The sequence below is a fragment of the Monodelphis domestica genome, chromosome 1 (genome assembly GCF_027887165.1).
Source record: "Monodelphis domestica isolate mMonDom1 chromosome 1, mMonDom1.pri, whole genome shotgun sequence".
In the NCBI taxonomy this organism is placed as follows: Eukaryota; Metazoa; Chordata; class Mammalia; order Didelphimorphia; family Didelphidae; genus Monodelphis; species Monodelphis domestica.
In genome coordinates, this window is record NC_077227.1 from 181,448,250 (window position 1) to 181,470,890 (window position 22,641).

The window sequence follows — 22,641 nt, forward strand, 5'->3', positions numbered from 1 at the left end:
CTTAAAGAAATTAAGTGACTTGCCCAAGGTCATTTAACTTATAGGTGTTAGAGGATTTGAACTTTAATCTTTCTTTTAGTCTAGTATTTTGTCCTCTATTTTCCTTTTAATAAATGACAGTGAGTTTGGAGGTAAAGAGGGGTGAGAAGTGAGACAGAGGTAGTGGTAATAACTGATTCCCTCCTAGCAAGATGTGAGGGCAGATGGTGCTATAATCTGAATCTTGACTTGTAGCCAGTCAGTCTTCTGTGCACCAGATAACCAGCTTGGATCTTGATGGTTTTCTAATATAAAATCAAATTGATCCAGCACTGGAATAATTCTGCTTATTTCATCTGGATCTGTCCTTTCTTCTCTGTAGATTTAACCTTAATTTCCCAGGGGAATCTCAACTCACTACACTGCTTTTGCCACACTTAAAATCTATATCCAAGGCTTTAATATAAATGTTGGCATCCTTGAGAACTTTATGGTTTAGAAGTTTGGTGTTTTCCTCTGTGAACTTGATTCCTAGAAAAAGATCCACTATTTCTTCATTTCAGGCCCAAAGGTCCAAGTCTTCGAAGGGTATAGAAAAATGCCTCCTATCTTGACACTAAATAAGGACCAAAAGCATCCGTTGATGCAAAAATTTGCGTAATTATTCCAGATATTCTTGAAGTCTAATTGCTCTAGTGTTGAGCCTGTGTGGCCAATTCAGTTAATCTGGCACTTTAGCTGAGCCCATTTTAAAAAATCTCTTTTAGAATATGCAATTGTTTCTGTGGCAGATCTAAGCCTCAAAAACTGGTTTGTTTTCCTTCAAGTTGAGGTCACTTGCAAATTGCAACATGAAAGCCATCTCTGAGGAAATAAGCAACCCCAAATTAAACAAGATTCGATTATCACAATCTTCACTTTTTTGGACAGGCCTCCCTTTCTGCCTGAAGCCACCTTCTACTTCAGCAAATTTTAGATCACAAGAGAATTCAATCCTCAAAGTCTCTAATCATTCACCTAAAGCAGTTTGCATCATTAAAAGTCAGCCACTCGACATTACAAGCATTCTGTCAGCTTGTTTTAGGGAAAGGGAGGCGAGCACTTTCTGTAATGTTAAAAGCCTGCAAACAACTAAAGTGTAGCTAGCAGAACCACAAGCCAATTAAGATCAAAGCTGTGATACTTAGTAGGAAGGTTTCATCACTTAAATATGAAGACTTTTCCCCCTTTTACTTTGACACATATCAGGAGGTGTTAATGCAGATTCTTTTAAACAAGTCAAATAATTTTATTTTATAAAGTGCAGGAATTGTAATTTTTCTCTTTCCAAGTCAGTTAGCATCTTGCCTCTGGATATTCCCAAAGCACTCTAGTTTAGGGGTTAACAAAATTTTAGTAGAGAATAACATGGCTCCCCTCTGTTTTTCTTATGCAGCAGTGGGATGCTTAGAAGCTTTGGAACCCAATGGGAGTTTACATTTCAGCCCAAAAGATATTTCTTCAGCTCCTAAGCAGTTGGCTGACTGATACGTTTACATTTCCTTAGCATTGAGAAGGCTGATTTCAAAAAGGGCCACAGAGATAGTTTAAATCAGAGGTTTGTTGCCATAACAACTAGATGCAGCACTATTCTTATCCCCATTTTGGTTTATAATTAGCAAAAATGGTTGGATGGTCCCAAATTCAGAAGCAGATTTAGTTTTTCAGTGAGGTGCTTATTTTCAATGTAAATTACGAAGAGCTCAGCTGTAGAAATTGGTGTGTGAACACTCCCATTCAGCATTTAGTTGCAGAGCCAAAGAAAAATTCCCTCAGAACCAATGTTTTCACCTTTTCTATCCCAGATGTTTCTGGCCTTCTAGACAAAGGCCGGTTCGAATTCTTCTTTTCTTCTTTCTTTCCCATCCCTGCAAGAGAGCTTGAAATATAAATAATGCTGGACTTTTATTAATAAAGTTATTGTTTGTTTACCAGTTGGCTCTAAAGCAAAGTTGGAGATTTGTGGATTTATTAATGAAAAATATTTAGATGATTGAAGCAAAAGTAATTGGCTATTTTTTTTTATCTCCCCCTTCCTCAACCCCTTGAAATAATTTAAATAATTGCCTCAATTTTCCATTTCCCTGTCATTGCTTTGGAATGACCCCTAAGTGTGAATATCACAGCAAAATCAACTCAGCTCTCCATGTCATCCTCACCCTACTCACTAAGAAGCACAAAGTCATTGTTTCCAGTAACTTGGCTTAATAGGACAGGAATTTTGAGTCAATGATAGAAATCTGCTAGATTTAATTTAGCAATGAGCGTTTTGGAAGGGATGTTTTTGTTGGGGATAATGGAGGTAGGACTGCAGATAGGAAAGAAAAATTATATCTCCTACTTTGTTTTAAATAATTTCTTAGGATCAGTGATTTAATGCTAGAAGGGACTTTCAAAGCCATATCGTAGTTCATTCTAAAGTTGAAGAAACAGTGTTTTGCCCTAATTTACACAACAATTAAGTAGCAGGATCTGGGATTTGAACCCAGGCCCTCTGATTGCACTATACTGCTTCTCTTTCAGCAGAAATAACTTAAATTGCATGATTGTTCACTGAACAGTCAGGGCGTGAATATTGCGCTCTTTCAAATAACAGAAATCTTGTTCTCTGGGATATTCTTATCTCGGGCTCTGAGACTAACTGGATATCTAAGGGTAACCTTGTAAAGAATAGACTGGATGAGTAACAAGATGTTAGGAATAGTGGAACAGAGCACCCCTGCAAGTCACAGACCAATTCATTTAACTTCATATATGATTTCTTAATGGCAGAACTGGACTGGCCCATCCAGACAATTCAGGGACAATTACTGGATGGCTTGACACTCACTTATACAATATGAAGACAAAGGGGAATTGTTAGAACTTCTGCCTTTTAATCAAAGGCTTCCTGTGGCTACTGGGTATGCTTAATGCTGACAGCTAATTTTGAGCCACTGTTGAGTCTAGAAAAAAGGGATAAGAGAAAGGAGAAGTTCAGGACAATGTAACCAGAAAAGACTAGGGCAGACCGTGGGGGGTTGGAAGTGGGGTCCTCTAGCCTGATGGGAGACTTGAAAGGTCTTTCAAGTGAATATTCCCAGCTTTCCCTGGGAAATACTTTGAAATGTGTTATCATTAAGGTTATCAGTTTACCTCTCTCCCTCCCTACCCTCAGGAATGTCCAGAGCTCAACTCAACCCAGTGCTCTAATGATACTGAGAACATCTAATTAATAAGCCAAGTTCAGCATCATCTGTTTAGTCAGTGGTTTATAGGATCATATTTGGAAAAAAAGCTTACAGGGAAATGGAAATCTGTCTACAATAGCTTTTTGAGTAGTCCTCAAGCCTCTGCTACCTCCAGCAAAGAGGAATTATTATTATTAGCTGGCATTTATAGAAATAAATTTTGAACCAGGCATATGATTTTGCTGATGTAGGGAACTCTTAGTGAAGAAATTTCCTCCCCCAATACAGATGTATCTTCCAGGTGAAAGATTTGCCTTGGGCACTAAGAGTTAACTGATTAGTTCGAAATTATGAAGTCAGCAAATGTCAGAGGTGGCACTTTAATACAGATCAGTCCTCTGTCCATTATACTTCCAGGAAGTAATGCAGAGTAAAAGGAGCAGAGCCAGGAGAACAATGTACACAGAGACTGATACACTGTGGTACAATCAAATGTAATGGACTTTTCCATTAGTGGCAATGTGATCCTGAACAACTTGGAGGAATCTACAAGAAAAACCACTATCCACATTCAGAGGAAACACTATGGGAGTAAAACACTGAAGGAAAACAACTGCTTGAATACATGGTAGACTCTAAATGAACATTCTAGTGCAAACAACAACATGGAAATAGGTTCTGATCAAGGACACAAGCAATACCCAATGAAATTGTGTGTGGGCTGTGGGAAAGGTGGGTGGAGGGGAAGGAGGGAAATAATGTGATTACTGTAACCAAGGAATAATGTTCTAAATTGACTTATTAAACTAATTCAAATTAAAAAAAAAAAGAAAAGCGTAGAATGAAGAAATTTCATAATAGAACATTAGATTCACAAAGCTGAAAGAGATGCTAGCTATCATTCCATCCAACGACTTCATTCTATGGATGAGGAAACTGAGGCTGGAAAATCATTTCAGCTAACTTCTTTATTTTATACATGAGGAAATCTAATCTGGAAGGGACTGACTCTAGAGATCATCTTGTCTAACCTCTTCATTTTTTCAGATGAGGAAAGTGAGCAGCCTCTAAGAGAGGAGGCCAATATACATAACTAGTTAAATTAATGCCAAGGGTACTAGTAATTTAAACGTTATTGTTGTTGATCAGTCATTCAGTCATGTATGACTTTTTGTGATGCCATGGACTATAGCATGGCAGGTTCTTTTATCCTCTACTATCTCTCAAACTTTGTCTAAGCTCATATTAGTTGCTTCCATGACATTATCTATCCATCGCATCCTCTGCTATCCCCTTATCCTTTTGCCTTCCATTTTCCCCAACATCAGGGTCTTTTCCGGTGAGTCCTGGTCTTCTCATTCTATGGCCAAAGTATTTAAGCTTCAGCTTCAGAATTTGTCCTTCCAACAAAGAGTCTGAATTAATTCCTTTAAGTAGTCAAAATGAAATATGTCAGGTCCTCCTTTCCCCTTCAGGTCACAGAATGTGGCAAACATGGCAACCTCTCTGGATTTAGGTTTCAGTGAGTATGAGGTCCCAGCAGAGATCCTTAAGATTAAGGTAATCTTGTCCTTGTGGGCTCCTCCAGGCACCCCTCCTCTCATAGTTGACTTTTAGCATACACTGAAGCACACACTGTTATATTTTTTTCACAGACTTATTTCTATTCTAACTGCCTTCCTAGAGGGTAGAATTGGAAGAGGAAATCCATTCCATTTTTACCATAATAATGAACCCTAATCTTTAGTAAATATGTAGGGAAAGATTATCACAACATTACACAATGTGCCTTCTAATTAAATATTAATTATGTCAATTTATATATAATTTCTAATTAGTAATTAAATATTAATTTATATTAATTTATGTATAATATATAATCAATAAGCAATAATTAACATATATAATTACAATTATATATAATCTCTTACCTAGATTAAAGACTTCTGTATTCACAGGACTAGCCTATAGCTGGTTCTGTGCATGGTACAGTCATTTCCTCCAGAAGAGTGTTCTGTTTCTTGGTGATGCCCTGGGAAGAACCAAGCCACAACCTGGCATTTGTTCTTTAAGTTTGAAGCTTCTAGGTTCCATCCAGTGGATGGATGTGGCCAGTTGGCCCTTTTTGACTGTATGACTGTAAATGTGTAGTACAATTAAGAATTCCTCATGTACTTGTACCCAATCCAAGTATCAAGGGTATTTTACAGATAGTCAGAATTTTAGCCAATTTTCAGTCATCACTACTATAAGAAATAATGTGTGTGATGAATATAGAGAAGCCTGGGAAACTCTATATGAACACTGAAATGAGCAGATCCAAGAAAATAATATACAAAGTAACTGCAACAATGAAAAAAATACTATACATTAAAAAATTAAAAGTGTAATGGCATTATAAAAATCGAGCATTTCTGAAATGAAGAGATGAAAAGATACTCCCAATCTACCCCATTGTGTGTGTAGGAAACAGAGGGATCCACAGGTGTTACACATTGCACATGTTTTTGGAATTTTTCAATGTATCAATCAATTATATTGATTTTTTTTCCTCTTAAAAAATGATTTGTTATATGGGATTGACTCTCTCTGGAAGGGATAAGGGAAGATACTAGAGATAAGTATGATGATGTAAAAACAACAACAAAAAAACAAGACAGCAATAAAAACTTATTTTTAAAAAAGAAAAGAAAATAGCCAGCATTGGGAGATGGCTTGTCTAATTTGAGGAAGAGCAAAGAAATCAGTGTCCCTGGAGCAAGAGTATATGGTGGGTTACGAGGTATTATGAGGCATAAAGAAGCCTGGAAAGGAAGCAGAGAGAGCTAGGTTGTAGAGGACTTTAAAATCCAGACAGAACATTCTTATCCCAATAGTTTAATACTAGGGTACAGTCTATACAGCAGGAAAAGAACAAGACTGGTATTGGAGAGTTGGGTTTGAATCCCAGGTTATTAGCTTGGTGACCCTAGGAAAAAGGCTTCCAATTTTTTAGGAGAAAATGCAGATATCCTTCAGTCTGGCTCTAACCCGATACTTATCTTTAAATACTCTTTTCTAGCCCAAATAGGCAATTTGGTGTTTCTCAAAGAAGACATTCCTTCTCCACCAGGCTGTCTTCTGTGGCCAGAATTGACTCTCTCCTCACCCCTACATCTTACTATCTCTAGCTTTCTTCAAGATTTAGCTCAAGTGCCACCTGCTCTAGGAGATGTTTCCCCCATCTCCAAGGCGTTCAGTGCACCCTACCCTCATGTTACTTTGTGTTTCTTTTATAGGTGTTGTGTGCTCATTTATCTGTTTTTCTTAGAGCATGAGCTCCCCGAGAGCAGAAAATAATTTTATTCTTGTCTTTGTATCTCCAGCACTTAGCACGGTGCCAAGGCATATAGTAGGTGCTTGATGAGTACTCAGCAAATGAATAAAAAGTTGCTTCTTTTCTGAGCTTCAGTTTCCTCCTCTATAAAATAGGGACAGTCAAGTTTGGCATAGTGGCACACTGCTGTAATCCCAGCTCCCCGGAAGGATGAGGCTCGTGAGCTAAGCTGATTGCATGTCACCATCAGGACGGTGAGCTTCCAGGAGCAAGGACCCACCAGGTTTCCCAAGAAGGACCAAACTGACCCAGGTCAAAAAGAGAGTAGGTCTAAGCTTCCATGCCAGTCAGAACAGGGTTGGGGCCCTGTTAGTCAGTCAATAAACATTCATCAAATGCCTACTATATATATGCCATGTGCTGTGCTAAGTAAGTGCTGGGGATATAAAGAAAAAGATATAAAGATAAAAAAGACATAAAGAAAAGCCAAAGAGAGTCCCTACTCTTGAGGAACTCAGTCTAACAGGGGAGACGACATGCAAAGAACTTATGTACAAACGAGGATAAAAGCAGAGGGACAGCACTGGAACCAGCCTTCTGGCAGAAGGTGGGCTTTAGCCAAGATATGAAGAAAGTCAATAATTATCTGCTACACTTCCAGGCTTGGTGAACTAGGGAGGCTCAGTCTTTAAATAAATAAATACGAATTAGAATCATCATTCATTAAGACTAACAATACAATGAAAACCAGCCCAAACACCTCTGCTGGTCTAGCCACATTTCTGCTAACAGCACTACATGCCAAACCCCCATCCCATAAATACCAGAGGAGACCTAGAAAGTAAAATTTGAGTGTAAAATACTGTAGGATTTTGGCCCTGGAGAGGAGAGCTGTGGCTGACAGTATTGTATTCACCCTGTCTTAAAAAGAGGTACCTCTGTTTTTAGGGAAGCTCAGATGCTTTAAAATAATCAGAGGTTTGAATTGGAAGTGATAATATGTTTGGTATGGTGCTCTGTGTCTTGGGAAAGTTGACGGGCTTCTAAAATTGTTTTTGTTTTTCTATGGAGTTCAGCTATGATTAATGTTGCCTTAGGAGACTTATGGGGTAAGCTGAGAAGAAATACAGATAAAGATGGTACAATATAATTTTTGTGAAACCAGGATAAGTGATTTTTCCACCCACATCTGGTTGCCACCATGACTGAAGACCACCCTGTAGGAATGATTTTTGCCATGTAGGCTTGCTTAGTGCCCACACCAGTGTTCCAACAAAATCCAGCCACCAGCTAGGCTCTGTTGTCTCCTCCGTCCCTCCCTCCCATCTAAGGGATATCTCAAGAAATCCTCCTGCTCATAACCCTGGGTCTCATTACCACTGATGATGGATTGCTCAGTTTGGTGGCCCATGCTCTTGGGCTCACCCTTGCTACATAGTACTTTTGCTGACCATATAATTCAGTCTGGTCAATTAGTTTGTGGCATTCTTGGTCATGGCACCATTTTTAACCTGAAACTTGGGCTGAAGCCATGATGATCCTTCCATTCTTACTTCCAACAGAGGCATTACTTCTCATTTGATCCTCATCATGACCCTGGGAAGTATGTGTTATTGTTATTCCTTTGTTACAGATGAGGAAACTGAGGAAGACTGGTTAAGTGACTTGTCCAGTGTCACACAGCTAGTGCTGAATTCTCCTGATTCCAGGTCCATTACACTCTTTAACCATTAGCCACCTATCTGCTTCCATCTAACAACAGAGCAGTTAGCTATTAAGAATATCCAGTGAGTTCTTTTCAAAGGAGGTGTTGATAATGATAATGGTTTAAGTTGTTATGGGCAACTAACTCAAAATAAATCCGTTATATCTTTAGAATTAAGACTGGAAATATTTTCCCCCTGTAGTCTTCCTTTAAGGCAGGTAGGAGGCAGCTATTTACATTTCCAGTTTGTTGGACTTGAAAATAGTTAGATGACCAGTTTTATCTGAGGCCACATTTCTAATTATTATTAAAATCCTGCCTTAGCCACTCATTAGCTGAGTGGCCCAGGGTAAGGCATTTAATCTCTCCAAGCCTCAGTTTCTTTATCTATTAAATGGAAGTAGTAGTAACTTCCTTCTCTGAGGGTTATTCTAAGGATAGAATGAGTGAATAAATGTAAAGGACTTTTGCAAGTCTTAAAGCTCCCTATATACACTAGCTAGCCAGGAGTGGTAGTAATAATAGTAATCGTTGACACTAAAACTTAAACCCTGGATTCTTGATTTCCAGTTGGGAGTATGTTCTGACATGCTTTACATAGTGCCAAGCATATTATAGCCTTTCAGGAGCACCAAAAGATAGGGCTTGACATCCAGTATTCTCTTAAAGAGTCGCATGTGGTTGGTGAATTAACAGCTTCTGGATTATTCAAAACAAGCATTCATTGAATACATACTATGCACAGATCTAGTCATTGGGGCCACAGGGGTAAAGATGAAACAGTGTCCATCAGAAACTTACCGTAGTGGGCAAGGGGGAAGGGGGAGTTTGAATACACAGAAAAATAAATAGAAGGTAATCTGAAGGAGGAGAGCTTGTTAATAACTGAAGGGGAGGGAGAGTTTCACACACACACACACACACACACACACACACACACGCCTAGAAAAGGCTTTGCCAGTGCTGATAAAGAATAGTGATGACCCACCAAACTTTGGGTCAGAAACTTCCATCTCAAAAATTATGTTCTAGTGATCTTGAGCCCATACCGAAGTGGAAAAGTCACTAAACGATGGTCCTCACTGTGCTTTACTCCCTTTACTCCCTTTACTCACTTGGGAAAAATAACATCCTATTTTGCCTCTTCTAGATATATTGCATGAGTGTATTGAAAGCAATTTAAATCCCAGGAGAAAGGTCTTCTGAGTGAGATAGGCTACAGGTTCACTTAGAGACCATAGCAGTCAATCTGGCAGAGATGGTCCAAACACACCCCCTCCAATTCTGTTGTCTCAGTGTAGAGTGCAGAACCAGGCATGGCACCAGAGCCCTATTATCCCGAACAGAATGTCAGCCTTAGCCCATATGGCAACCCCAGCAGGTCATTTGGCCCACTAAGGCAATGTTCCAAAGACAGGCTTGAATCTCTTGGCATCCCATTCATACCTTGGAGCTTCAAGCTAATTATCTAGATTCACTCAGTTGTGCTTGAAAAGTCCATGGAGGGTAGGGTGAAGAGATGTTCTGATATGGTTTGAAATGAGACAGAGAGAGAGAAAGGGGGGGGGGGGAGAGACAGAGACAGAGACAGAGACAGAGACAGAGACAGAGACAGAGGGCTTAACATTTAATTTCTCTTGTCAATAGCTAACCTTGAAAGATCTTCTGTACTTCACAAAGAAATCCGTGCTTGCTTCTGTCATAGTACTCCTTATTTGGGGAGGGGGATTGCAACTGCTTCTTAATGTTCATATTCTTGCAAAACTAACCCTGAGCCCCTAAGATCTCCCTAGAAATGAATTTGTCTTTTCTTCTTCCCTCATAGGAAGTGCTTTTCCGATGAGAGGGCCATCTTATAAGAGGATCATCCTCTCATTAATTTCCCACATCATTTTCACTTTAAATCGTACTTCATTTTCAGGACGCTTTGGCTCCAACATGTTTTCTAACTTGAATTTGGTTGAACAGGCAGAAACTTGTATGAGACATATCATCTGTGGCGTGTGTTGACAGTGTGTGTGTATTTTCTCTCTAGAGTCATTGTTCTGCTAAGAGTTTTTAGTTCCTTGGATCCTCTGGAGTTTGTGTTCAGTTTAGAGAGGACTAGTCTTATCTTGCTTTTTGTCTCTTTTTTGCCTGTATCATTTAAATTCAGTCTGTTCTCAATGAATCACTGATATTTTTACTGAAAGGGTTGATGATTCTGTTTAGGTGTTTTGCTTTAAGAAAATTAGATATACAAAATTCCAGGGAGGGGCTAGGTGGTTTGTTCACTTTACTAGTGGATTCTTCAGTTCATAGTTTATCTTTAAAGCAAATTTTATTGAGATCCTTTGTTTTTATTTCACTTAAATGCCCCTCCCATATAACAAAGAATATTTTATAGTTCTTTTAAATACTAAGCTTCTGCAATCCTTTAAAACATAGAGTTAAGGAAAATTCAATTTGTCTACTTTTGTGGAATCCATCCATTATAAAAACAACATAGAGACTGGGCCAGATTGTGAAATAAGCAAAGTTTATCATACAAGGCCTCCTTCTATAGCACAGATTTTTAATCTAAAGTCTATCTAGAGGTAAATTTAGGAAGAGTACCAAGATCTTGGATTGGGGGGAAAATACATTTTTATTTTTACTGACCTTTGGTTTTACACATTTCATTTTATGTATTTAAGAACATTGTTGTAAATAGTTCATATTTTTCAGTGGGCTGCCAAAAAGGCCCAGTTCTAGTAATACCAAAATGGTTAAGAATTTCTCTTCTATGGTGTTCTTCCTCTCCACACTTTCTTAGGCCATCTAGGGGCATCATCTTCCCCTCCCCTTTTCAAACCCTTTCAAAATGAGCTCCCAGAAAGGTTTTCCCTGAGCCTTCTATCTCTTGTTGGGGGATGTCTTCCTAATCCAATCTTACAGTATTTTGGCCTCCTCTTAATCACTTATTATATTCTAATATGCTTCATAGCTTTCTCTTTCCTAACAGACATTAAGCTCCTTGAGAGCAGCTTCCCTTCAGGACTTTTCTATGTGAGTTCCTGTTCTCAGGGAAAATTGTACAGTGCAGCCAATGATGCCTCAACTGAGACATGGCTTAATTATGCAACTTTCTAGGGATATAAATATTTTAACAAAGAAACATTAAATCAAAGAAATGAATCTCAATTCACAAAATTTACCAGTATCTGGGACATCTGGCAGGCTGCATTTGGGCAGAATCTGAAATCACACTTCTTAAGACACCTGCTGATTCATAAGATCGACTTTGGTCCCCTACATGTTTTTGTTTTGGGTTTTGCTGTCTTGAAGGGCTTGCCCCATTTCTAGTCTTGATAAGGGGAGATAGCAAGAGGTAGCTTGAGTTTCCCTTTTTTGCCTTTTGTTTTGGGGCAAAAGAGCAATTTAATGATTTGATTGTATGTGTTTTGTTATGGGTACATCAGTTGAACACATATTTATTAAATGCTTATCCCCAGCAAAGCTTGGTGCCAAGTGCTTAAAAAAAAAGATTCAAAGAGAAATAAGGTTTTTTGACTCTGTCTGTATTCAGGAACAAGGAGGCTTTGCCACAACAATAAGAAAATCCCTTGTCTGATTAGGCTTACTGATTTGGGGTTTTGAAAATATGGTCACTCTTAAGAATTCTGATCAACACAATGACCCAACAAGAGGACTGATGAGACGGTGAAACATGCTACCCATCTCCTGAGAGAGGTGCAGAATAAGACATCCATTTTTTTAATATGGCCAATGCAAGAATATGTTTTGCTTTATGTATATTTGTTATAGGTATTCTTTTTTTTAATCCATAAAGGGGATTCACAATACGTTATGGAGAGAAAAATCCATTTTTGCGCATTGAAAAAAACACCATAAAAATATGATCCCTGAATTTGTCAGTCAAATAGGCAAAGGCCAACCCTGAATTGCGTATTTAAAAAAAAATCTACACACTGAGGAAATCTTGTCTTTAAATCATAGCAAGATACAGCTTTGGAAAGTGAAAAGAAACCCCAAATATAGCAACACTGATTCATTATATATTTTCTCATTTCCTACAATGTATATGGTGTTGGCCTGTGCTGCTTGGTAGGCGAGGAACCTGATTGATGTAGGAGGACTGTTGGGCTTTTAGAGATGCAAAAATGAGATTGGGATCCATCACCAGAGGGGGGCCTTATGCATTGTCAGAAAGCTGAAGTGATATCATGATCCTATCAGAAATCTAGTCCCCAGAATTCACTCAAGTTTAAAGTAGAGTGAATATTTTTAAGAAAGTGGTGATATACAGAGGAACTGATCAAAGGAAAAGGTTCCTGATGCCTCCTATGGCTCTCTCCCTTTGTGCTGCCCTCCAAGTGGGTCCCCTGGTCCTAAGTGATCCACAGCTGCATTATTAAAGGCAGCAGCAGACAAATGGGAGGGCTACAGGGAATGCAATCCCTGTTCCCCATGAGCCCCTCTTAGGCAGGGGGCAGGTAAGTCTCAGAGACAATGCAGTAAGAGAGGTACAAACAGAGATGTCTTATTTGTCTCTGTATAGCTCCCTCCACACAGTGTTTTGCACATACATAGCAGAAGCCTAATCAATATTTGTTGAATTAAATTATTGAATGAGTTCAAAGAATGGAGATTAAAACACTGATGGTGCACTGCAGTGCCTCTTGGCATATATAATCGTATGTGAGGATTGTTGATATTCACAACTAGTGGTTGTAAAAGCCAAATCTTTTAGGGTGTATAGAAAACTTTAGTGGCATTGAGGTGCTTCTTAAGGTAACTCACCAGAAGCTGTAACTGACCTGGAGGTTGTGGAGGACTCTGGGTGTAGGCATTAGGAAAGTGATTGTGGGAATGGAGATTTGCCAATGCCTGTTGGGTGACAGTTGTTAAAGAAAGCTTTTAGGGTGGCATGATGGAAATAGACATGGTTTCAGGAATTTAGAGACCTGGATTCAAGTTACAGCTATTATATTTTTAAGTTGTATATCCAGAGGCAAGTCATTTAATTTTCCTGAGCACAATTTTTTTTGGTAAAATGAAGATAATGTTTATAGTATAAAATAAGGTAATGTTTGTAAACTTTAAGGCATTCTATGGGTCTTTTATTAAAATAATTTTGTATTATTAAAATATAATAAAATAAAAATGTGTACTATATGTAACATTGAAATATTTTTATTAAATTTATTATATAAGTATTTAAGATAAAATAATTATTAAAATATTAATATAATTGATATTATTATTATTATTAGGTTTTAGAAAATATCACCTTGTAGCCTTTAAATGAAGAGGCATTGTTTTTTAATAATTATCTTTGAGTCAAGAAGACCTAGGTTCAATTCTTGTCTTTGACTGGCAGACTGACCCAAGACAAGTCACTTAACCTACTGTCAGTGCCCCAGGTTAGCCTTCAAAGACTATAAATTGCAAAGCTGGAGTGTATCTGTTCCAGTAGAAGTAATTTCCTTACTAGAAGTTCTTTAAACCATTGAAAGCACAGGTCCAGCTCTTCTCCCAAATACTGTATAAATAAATGGGAGTTGTTATTTATGGTAGCTGGAGCTTTGCGATTGAAAAGACTTCAGCAGGAACTAGAAGGTTAAGCCAGCCATTTTGTCTTTTGCTGTGTATGATGGGAAAGTGATTTCCAGAGTTGGGTCCCATCCCCCCAAGAGGCCCTGGCTTGAATCCAAGGGGTGCAAAATCAACAGATTAGAGTCTTATTCCACCTTCCCCAGGATAGCCTATTATTGGAGCTTGTCTCAATGAGACCGTATCCCCCACCCCACAGCCCACCATCTTGTCCTGCAGCCATTTAACCCTGCAGATTCCTCCCAACATTCTCCTTTATTCTGGGTACTATCCCATTCCAGTATGTGTCATAGGGAAAAATTCTTCCTTTCCCTGTACCCACATACCCACATATCACTTTGTTACTACAGCAGCAGCCCTCATTTTGGGGGGAGCTTACTTAGTACTCCCCACCAGCTTATTAATTAATTAATTCATTCATTCATTTTTTAGTGGGACATGATTGGCCTAGGATGAGCTGGCATGGATGTATTGTCATCTATATTCAAGATCTCTTAAATTATTTAATGCCCCCATTTCTATTCTAGCTTTCCCTATTACTATCAAGGATACCACCATCCTTCTAATTAATTCACTAATTAATTTAATTAATATTATTTGTATAAATATATTTTAATTATTGATACTTCACATTAATTAATTCTCAGTGTTCTCCTGAACTCCTTACTGGACCCATATTGCCCCAATAAAAAGTTTTATCAACTTTAAAAAAAAATGTTTAATTTCTGTCTTAGTATTAATTCTAAGACAGAAGAGTGACAAGAGTTAAGTAATCAGGGTCAAGTGACACAGATAAAAAGTATCTGAGGTCAAATTTGAATCCAGGACCTCCTGATTCCAAGCCTGCCTGATGCTCTCTCTACTGTGCTGCCCAGCTGCCCCAGGCCTAACCACCTTTGGTGTAGAACTAGCTATTCAGTAGCCTGCTGGTTGGTCTCCATACCTCAAGTTTCTCCATTCCATTCTTTCCTCTCTATAGCTGTTACTGTGACTTTCCTAAGTACAGATCTGACAGTGACACTATTTTACCTCAACAAAATCCATAGCTTCCTACGACTCTGGGACCAAATATTATTTCATCTTTATCTCATTGTTTTTTAATTCCTGTTTTTGTGTAAGTTTTATAATGTTTAATTATTAGTTATAGTAGTATATGTATACACTTTATAAATAAGTAAATATGCATATTTTAGGAAGGCACACTCAAAAAAAATTTACTGACTAGAATGTTTGAACGAAAACGTTTGTAGACCACTGGCTGGTATTTTGGATGACAAGACTGCTTCTGATACTTCTAGGGGCGTAACCCTGGCTAAATTAGTTAACCTTACATTGCCCATAGCAACTAAGATTAAAAGTTGCATAATTTGGGGGATTTAGGGATGGGAGGACTTGGGTTCAAATGTGACTGACCCCAGATTCTTGCTAGCTGTGTGATCCTGGACAAGTCACTTAACCCCATTTGCCTATTCCTTACCCTTCTTTAGAGTTAGAGTTGTTAGTAGGACAGAAGGTAAAGGTTGGGGGGCGGGAGGGAGTGAATCAGTCCTCATCTAACATTTCTTTAAATTTTTCCATAACCACCCTTCCAGCCTGCGATGAACATTAAACTATTTTGCTTATGTCTTTAGAGAGAGAGAGAGAGAGAGAGAGAGAGAGAGAGAGAGAGAGAGAGAGAGAGAGAGAGAGAGAGAAGGAGAGTGAGAGAGAAGAAAGGGGAGGGAGAGAAAGGAAGGGGGAGGGAGAGAGAGGAGGAAGAGAGAAAGAAGGAAGGAGATGGAGGAAGAGAGGAGAGAGATAAAGAGAGAGAGGAAGAGAGAGAAAAGGAAGGAGAGACAGAGGAAGAAAGAGACAGAAGGAGGAAGTGGGAGAGAGTGAGAGGGAAAGAGAAGGGGAAAAGAGGGGTTTGGGGAGAGAGAGAGGGACAAGGAGGAAGAGGAAGAGAAAAAGTGAGGAAGGGGGAGAAAGAGAAGGGTTAAGGGGAGGGGGGAAGGAGGGAGGAGAGAATTTAAAGATGACTTTGTGCTGTGACCGACAGGAAGCATTGGTTCTTTTGGGAAGAGTGTGGTTGTGGGGGGAGGAAAGGTTGTAATTTGAAGAGAAATCACTTTATGCAGTGTCAGATGAATGAATTACAGGAAATGATAGCTCACCAGGCAGCTAGCCTCTCATATGAGTCAGCACTGATTCAGTCTTCAACCTTGATGCTGGGGTCAGAACTGCTGAAAAGACAGCCTTTCCAGGAAGGTGCCATATCTTCCAGTCCAGCTCTCTCTTAGGACCTTAGGACCATGTCCACATGATATCAAACATGTAGATTCCTTGGCAAAATCCTGCCTGTTCCCTAAGACTCTAGGACCAAACATTATTTCATCTTTATCTCGTGGCTTTTAAATTTCTGCTTTTGTGTAAGCTTTATACTGTATTTAATTATTAGTTACAGTAGAATGTGTGTATACTTTATACTTAGTGGCGTGTTCCTTGGTGAAACAGTAGTACACAGAGGAGAAATAGGATATAGCCTAGAATGTGTCTGCTTGTCCACGATGAGCTGCTTACTGCCTCGTGGTCGTCAAAGAGTTTTCCTGACCAACATTTGTTTATCGAGATGTTTCCTAGTATCTGGAAGGTTTTCCCAGTTTTTATCCCACTGTATCAAACAATGTAAAGATTTACCCCCTTTTCCCCCTTTTATCTGTAGTAGTGAAGGTCTTGGTTCCGGTGCCCTAGCATAATTTAGTCATCATGAGAGCATCTTCTATTTACATAATACTTCACCTCTTCAAAGGGCTTTATACATTTGATAACCCCCTGTGAGGAAGGTGAGGCTGGAAGAACTTGCCTCAGTAGAGGTGTGAGACCTTTTGAGGTCATTTTTTTTCCCTTCCATCAGGCTCAAGCAGTAATTTAAACTAGTATTAGCTTCAAAGCTGCGGAGTGTTTCTGGCTCTGGCTAGAGGAAACCATTGACTAAGGGAGGATTCAAATCGGAGGACATGGGATTTCTCAGCCCCTTCTCAGACTCCAAGGGTAATGCTGGGTAAGCTTTCCTAGTAAATGATCCATTTTAGGGAATTGCAAGGAACAATTCTAGTCCCCCACACAAAACTGCTGCTAGATAAATGTTTAAGGTCACAGCCACCATTTAAAGGATGGAGAGAATTCTTTCCCAAAGATCTTTATCTTGAGATTATGTTTTATCTCTCTGCTGCGTGGCAAAATGGGTAGAAGTCAAAATGAGTCAAGTTCAAATCCACCCTCAGATACTTGCTACCTATGTGGCCCTGAGTCATTTACTTGTCTGCCTCAGTTTCTTTAGCTGCAAAATGGGGATGATAATAATAATAATAATATCTATGTCCCAGTGTTGTGAAGATCAAATGAGATGGTATTGGGAAAAGGCTTAGCAAAGGACATAGTAGGGACTTGTCTTTAACACCATTCACATTTGCTTAGTTGTGGTACACAAAACTGTTTTTAACAGTACATAAAAAGCAGTAGTCTTGCCTCAGTTTAAGTCCTAGCTCTCTAACTCACTACCTTTCCTGGTCCTATTTTATAATGTCAAAGGAGAGAGGCCTAGATGATCTCTAAGTCCCTTTTAGCTCTAACTTTCTGTCATTCTAAAGAGCTCAGGCACAAATCTCTATAGATAAATAGATATGTAGCTAGAAAAATTATAAAGCCCTCTGACTTTCAGCTCACCTTTGACTTGACTTCATTAAACATTCTAAGCAGGATATTCAGAAATTATTATGACTCATTTTATTAATTTTATAAAGTATTTTAATATTTTAATAGATTTTAAATTAATATATTTATTGTATAGTTAAAATAAATCATCTTAAGAAACTTTAAATAAGTATATTTCTTTTTTTGGTGTTTCCCCCTCATGTGCTCACCCTCCACCTTACTTTTGGCTTAAAATTCTCTCTTTAAGGTCTTTGTATCACTGTATAAGTACATTTATCTATACCTTATATAGTCCTCAAATTCAGTTTGGTACTGTCTCCTTATATCCCAAACAGTATTGTTTCCCTAGTCTGCTCACAGACATTTTCTTTGGTCTAGTTTTCTATTTTTTCCCTGGTCATCTCCCATAAGATGAACCTTGACCTCCTTCTCAAGCCTCCCCTAAATCTCTACCCCTGAAGTAGGACCAAATAATCATCTTGAATTCAGACCACCCCCTCCCCCTGTAGTTTTTCAGTAATCATTTCCTATTTATTTCCATCCTTCTCCTCCATTTAGCAAAGGCTTTGGAGGCTAGTATGCCTTTCTTCTGGGCCCCAATATATTTATTCTCGTGTTGTTCTAGCTAGACTCTAATGTTAGCATTCCCCGAACTCACATTTAATTATATGATTGTTCTTAGAACCATGCAAGGAGCAATCTTGATGCCTCTGGTCAATAGGTTGGAGTTCCCTGGGAGGAATGATTTCATGCCTTCACATCAGACTCTTGGAAGAGGAGGGATGGAGGGAGTTCCAGGTGGTTTTTTATGGTGGCTGGCAGTCCAGATTGGCAGAGATGGTTTGGGCAAAGTGGGGTCTTTGGAGTTTTGTATATGGACCCATCCATTCCTTTGAGCACTATCAAGGGAGTAAAGCTGGGGCCCTGAGGTTTTTGTTACCTTTGGGTTTTTAAAGTTAATTAAGCTTTAATGACATCCTCCAGAGTAAACTTTTGTATTTGGTGAATTCATTTCCATGGAAAAGGGGCAGAATTAGGTGTCACAAGCCCTGCATTGAATTCCAACCTGTACATCTTTCTACCTGTTTGATTCACTTAATCTCTTTGGGCCCTCATTTTATGCATTTGTTTGTTAAAAAAGATGAAGAGAAAATTGGACAAGTTGGCATTTAAGGTTTCTTTTAGTTTTTGGTCTATATGACTTGCTATGTGACCTTGGGTCATTAGCTTACTCTCTAGGGGCCTTAGGCATCTCATGTCCAAGTTTGGATGAGATGATCTCAAAATGTGGAGGGTTAACATTACAAGGAACTAGGTCTACAGAGTGTATTTTAATATTACATGTGTCTGGGGGGGCTTTCACTTAAAAATATTTATACCTGGGTCATCTATTTATATTTCAATTTAGCTATCTAATCCCAGCCATCTTTTTTGCTTCATTGTACCTTTTTTTTCCCTATCATCCCTCTCTTCTCCCCTCCTCTGTACCTCTATTCAAGACCATTTATTTCATGGCTGCCATATTTTGATTACTACCGAGGCCAGGATTAAAAAACAAAAAAACATACACAAAAAATCCCTCTCAACAAACTTTGGGTTTAAAGTCCTCATTTTGCTTACAGCCATAGCATCATCTCCAGCCAATAGGTTACTAGGGTGACAGCCATCATTATCTCTCTGGATATCTGCGAGGACAGCTTAGGCATTTTAGGGGTTGGAGGGAAATGCTGTATTGGATGCTTTTCAGGGGAATTGGGGGAAGGGAAAGAAATTTCACTTTAATTAAAATTCTGATCCCAACTTTCACTGTCTTCTTGCCAAGTCAGCAGCCTGCGTTGCTGTCTGTGGTTCTTGTGACTTTGCTGTGATGACATACATAGTTACCTTAAAAAAAAAAAAGCCTGTGAATTTGCCTAAAAAATTCACAAACATCCATACGCTTCCCAGATGCTAAATTTAATCAGTTCTGGAATGCTGCCACCTTCTTCCTGTGTTTGTAAAGGTGCCTCATCCAGAGCTGCCAGCGCTTATTGGGGAGGGGGGAGGCTAGAGGGGGTGAAATTGAGCTGATTACAAATGAGAAAACAGTTTTATCACAGCGCTGAAATCTTTTCCACCTGTTTCTGTTTTACAGGTAGCTAACCAGGATTTCTGAGGAGGCACTGCTCTTTTTTTCTTCCTCTTGGCCAACCATGAGGCCCCCCTTGCTTTGTGCATATATACTGTTAATAACAGTCTCCCAGTTGAGGGCAGTCAGCTTTCCTGAGGACGATGAACCCATTAATTCCGTTGATTACCACTGTAAGTAAGCCATAAAATGATTCCTTTTTCATGAGAAAGAAGCTCTTTGCTTCTCAATTCCTCAGCATGCTTTGTAGAAATGGGCATTTTTATTTGCTTTTTGTTTTTAAGGGAATTTTTAATTTTGCATTTGTCCCTGATTATTTCCTAGGGTTTTGTTTTTGTTGTTGTTGTTGTTTTTAGTTTTAACTACAAAACCAGGAAATGTTGTTTAGATGGTCTTTTCTAATGCAATCAGAAATAAGTCATGTAATTTTGGTATTAAAAAAGACCATTTGCTGACATTTCCCATCTTTTATTCATTTACATTCAGGACATTACCAGAGGAATTTAGTTAAAACCCTTCTACAACTAGTATATACAGCTAATCAATGCTGTCTATTGATCTTCCAACTTCATAATCCTGACTGATGGTATAGCCCATTTTTACTTGCAGATTCAAGGCAATATCCAGTTTTTAGAGGACGCCCTTCAGGCAATGAATCTCAGCACAGGCTGGACTTTCAGCTGATGTTGAAAATTCGAGACACACTTTATATTGCTGGCAGGTAATTTTCCTCTCGTTGGTTTATTAGATTAAAATTCTTTTCTCTAGTGGTGCATGCTTTAATGCATCTAGTTCATGAAAAAGTAATATGTAGATAGAGATAAAAAATCAGAAGTAGGCAGTAGAAAAGAGAGGGGGGAAAAAACAACTAAGCTACCCAGAAAATTCCCAGACTTCTATAGCAGGGACAACATCTAGCAAAGCATTCATCAGCATTTTGTTACTATAGCCATTAAGGTTCCACACTTCGCTGTTCTTTCTGAAAAGCCTTGAGAGTAGCTGGGAAATAATTCTTCCCTGTTTCTTCTTACTTGGAATGAACCAGTATGTTTATGCTTATACTCTGAGCTACCATGATAACAACTCTGCTCTAACTAGTGAAATGATCCAAAAGCCTATTACTAATGAAACATGCCCTATATTGACTTAATTGTTTCAGAGAGTAAGCAGTCTCCAAGAGCTTTCCAACACATTAGAGAGACATATCTGTTTTTTTGTTTGTTTTTTAAAGACAGAGCACCTTCATATTTTTATATCTTTTCCTAATATGGCTTGCTCCATTATTTCCAATAGGGACCAGGTTTATACTGTAAACTTAAATGAAATCCCCAAAACAGAAGTGATACCAAGCAAGGTGAGCAACCTTCTTAGTCAAATTAATTTGAATTTACCCATCTTCTTCCCATGGAAATATTTCCACAATTGGAAATTAAACTCTCTTTTTTTTTTTATTTGATTAAAACAGAAATTAACATGGAGGTCAAGGCAACAGGATCGAGAAAACTGTGCCATGAAAGGCAAGCACAAAGTAAGTTCAATTGAGGAAAACTTGGGAGTCATTCAGATTTTTAGAGGGGTTTGCTCTGAGCTATGTGAAAAATTCATTGTTAATGTAGAACTCATTTCTTTTTTTAGGATGAATGCCACAACTTTATTAAAGTGTTTGTTCCAAGAAACGATGAGATGGTTTTTGTCTGTGGCACAAATGCATTTAATCCAATGTGTAGATACTATAGGGTGAGTACATTAGATATGATATGATTTGTCTGTTATTGTTACAGGCTTTTAAACCTTCACTGTTTCGGTGTCAGAGTTGGATATTCTAGTCTGTACCCCAGCGACTTGTTTTCTCTCTAATGCTATGGAAAAATAGAGACAGACAGAATTTGTCATATAGAATTACAACAGAAGTCAAACACAGTTGCCTTCAGACTGGTACATAGAACAGATGTGATGCCTGCTCTTTATTCTTCTTCTGCAGTTGAATACCTTAGAGTACGATGGGGAAGAAATTAGTGGCTTGGCAAGGTGCCCATTTGATGCCAGACAAACCAATGTTGCACTCTTTGCTGGTAAGATCTTTTCTAGTCGTGATTCCAAATGACTGTTGATATTAAAGGGGACGAAGGAGTTTTATAGGAAATTTCCCACTGCCACTTGGATAGCTTTTTTGACACAGATGTGCTAAAAGTCAGCTCTTTAAATAGAGTTCCAGAAGATATTGATAAAAAATGAAATTCTAGGGACAGTTAGGTAGGTTCAGTGGATAAAATGCCAGACCTGGGGTAAGGAGAACCTGGATTCAAATCTAACCTTAGACACTTAATAGCTGTGTGACTCTAGGCAAGTCACTAGATCCCTTTTGCCTAGTCCAGATTTGAACCTAGGACCTCCTGTCTCTAGGTCTGGCTCTCATTCCACTGAGCTACCCAGCTGCCCCCAGGAAGTGACCTTTTAAGGAATATCAAATTGTATTTATCATATCAAATTGTATTTATCATAATGAAAAGATTATTCTATATGGAGCCAGGAGACCTTATTTCTAGTCCCAGTCCTAAGACAGCCATTAAATGGCTATATGAACTTGGACAAGAAATTTTCTTTATTCTGTAACTCAGCTTCCTGATTTGTAAAATAAGAGTACTTGAGAAGGAATGTGATGTGATGAATAAATTGATTAAATATGCGAGATGTGAATTTAAAAGATCCTGAGTTTGAATCCCACCTCTGATACTTAGAGCCATGTTTGTTCATGGATAAATAATTTAACTTCTGAATCTATTTCCACAGCTATAAAATGGGCATAGTAATACTGTCAGGAACTATACTGTGAGAGGCAGCAAGTTATTATGGGCAGAAGACCACCCTTAGTTTCAAGAATATCTAGATTCAAGGTCTACCTTTGGCAAGTTTCTCAGTGCTCTGAGGAAACTTTAGGAAGATTTTTGAATTCAAAGTACTTGGTCTGTTTGGGGAGTTTTCCACCAAGAATTCTACATAAAGATACAATCCTAAA

At 38.5% G+C, this 22,641-nt stretch overlaps 1 protein-coding gene across 26 annotated transcripts in view; it reads left to right on the forward strand.

The window, feature by feature from the left end:
• SEMA6D (semaphorin 6D) overlaps positions 1-22,641 on the forward strand; it is a 908,057-nt gene that overhangs the window by 869,766 nt on the left and 15,650 nt on the right. For all 26 annotated transcript variants that reach the window (XM_056810148.1, XM_056810151.1, XM_056810149.1 and 23 more), the window contains 6 exons: positions 19,632-19,798; positions 20,235-20,346; positions 20,919-20,979; positions 21,091-21,153; positions 21,261-21,362; positions 21,607-21,697. In XM_056810148.1, coding sequence (XP_056666126.1) covers positions 19,690-19,798; positions 20,235-20,346; positions 20,919-20,979; positions 21,091-21,153; positions 21,261-21,362; positions 21,607-21,697 — 538 coding nt within the window. In that variant the 5' untranslated portion in view covers positions 19,632-19,689. The remainder of the gene's footprint in view (positions 1-19,631; positions 19,799-20,234; positions 20,347-20,918; positions 20,980-21,090; positions 21,154-21,260; positions 21,363-21,606; positions 21,698-22,641) is intronic.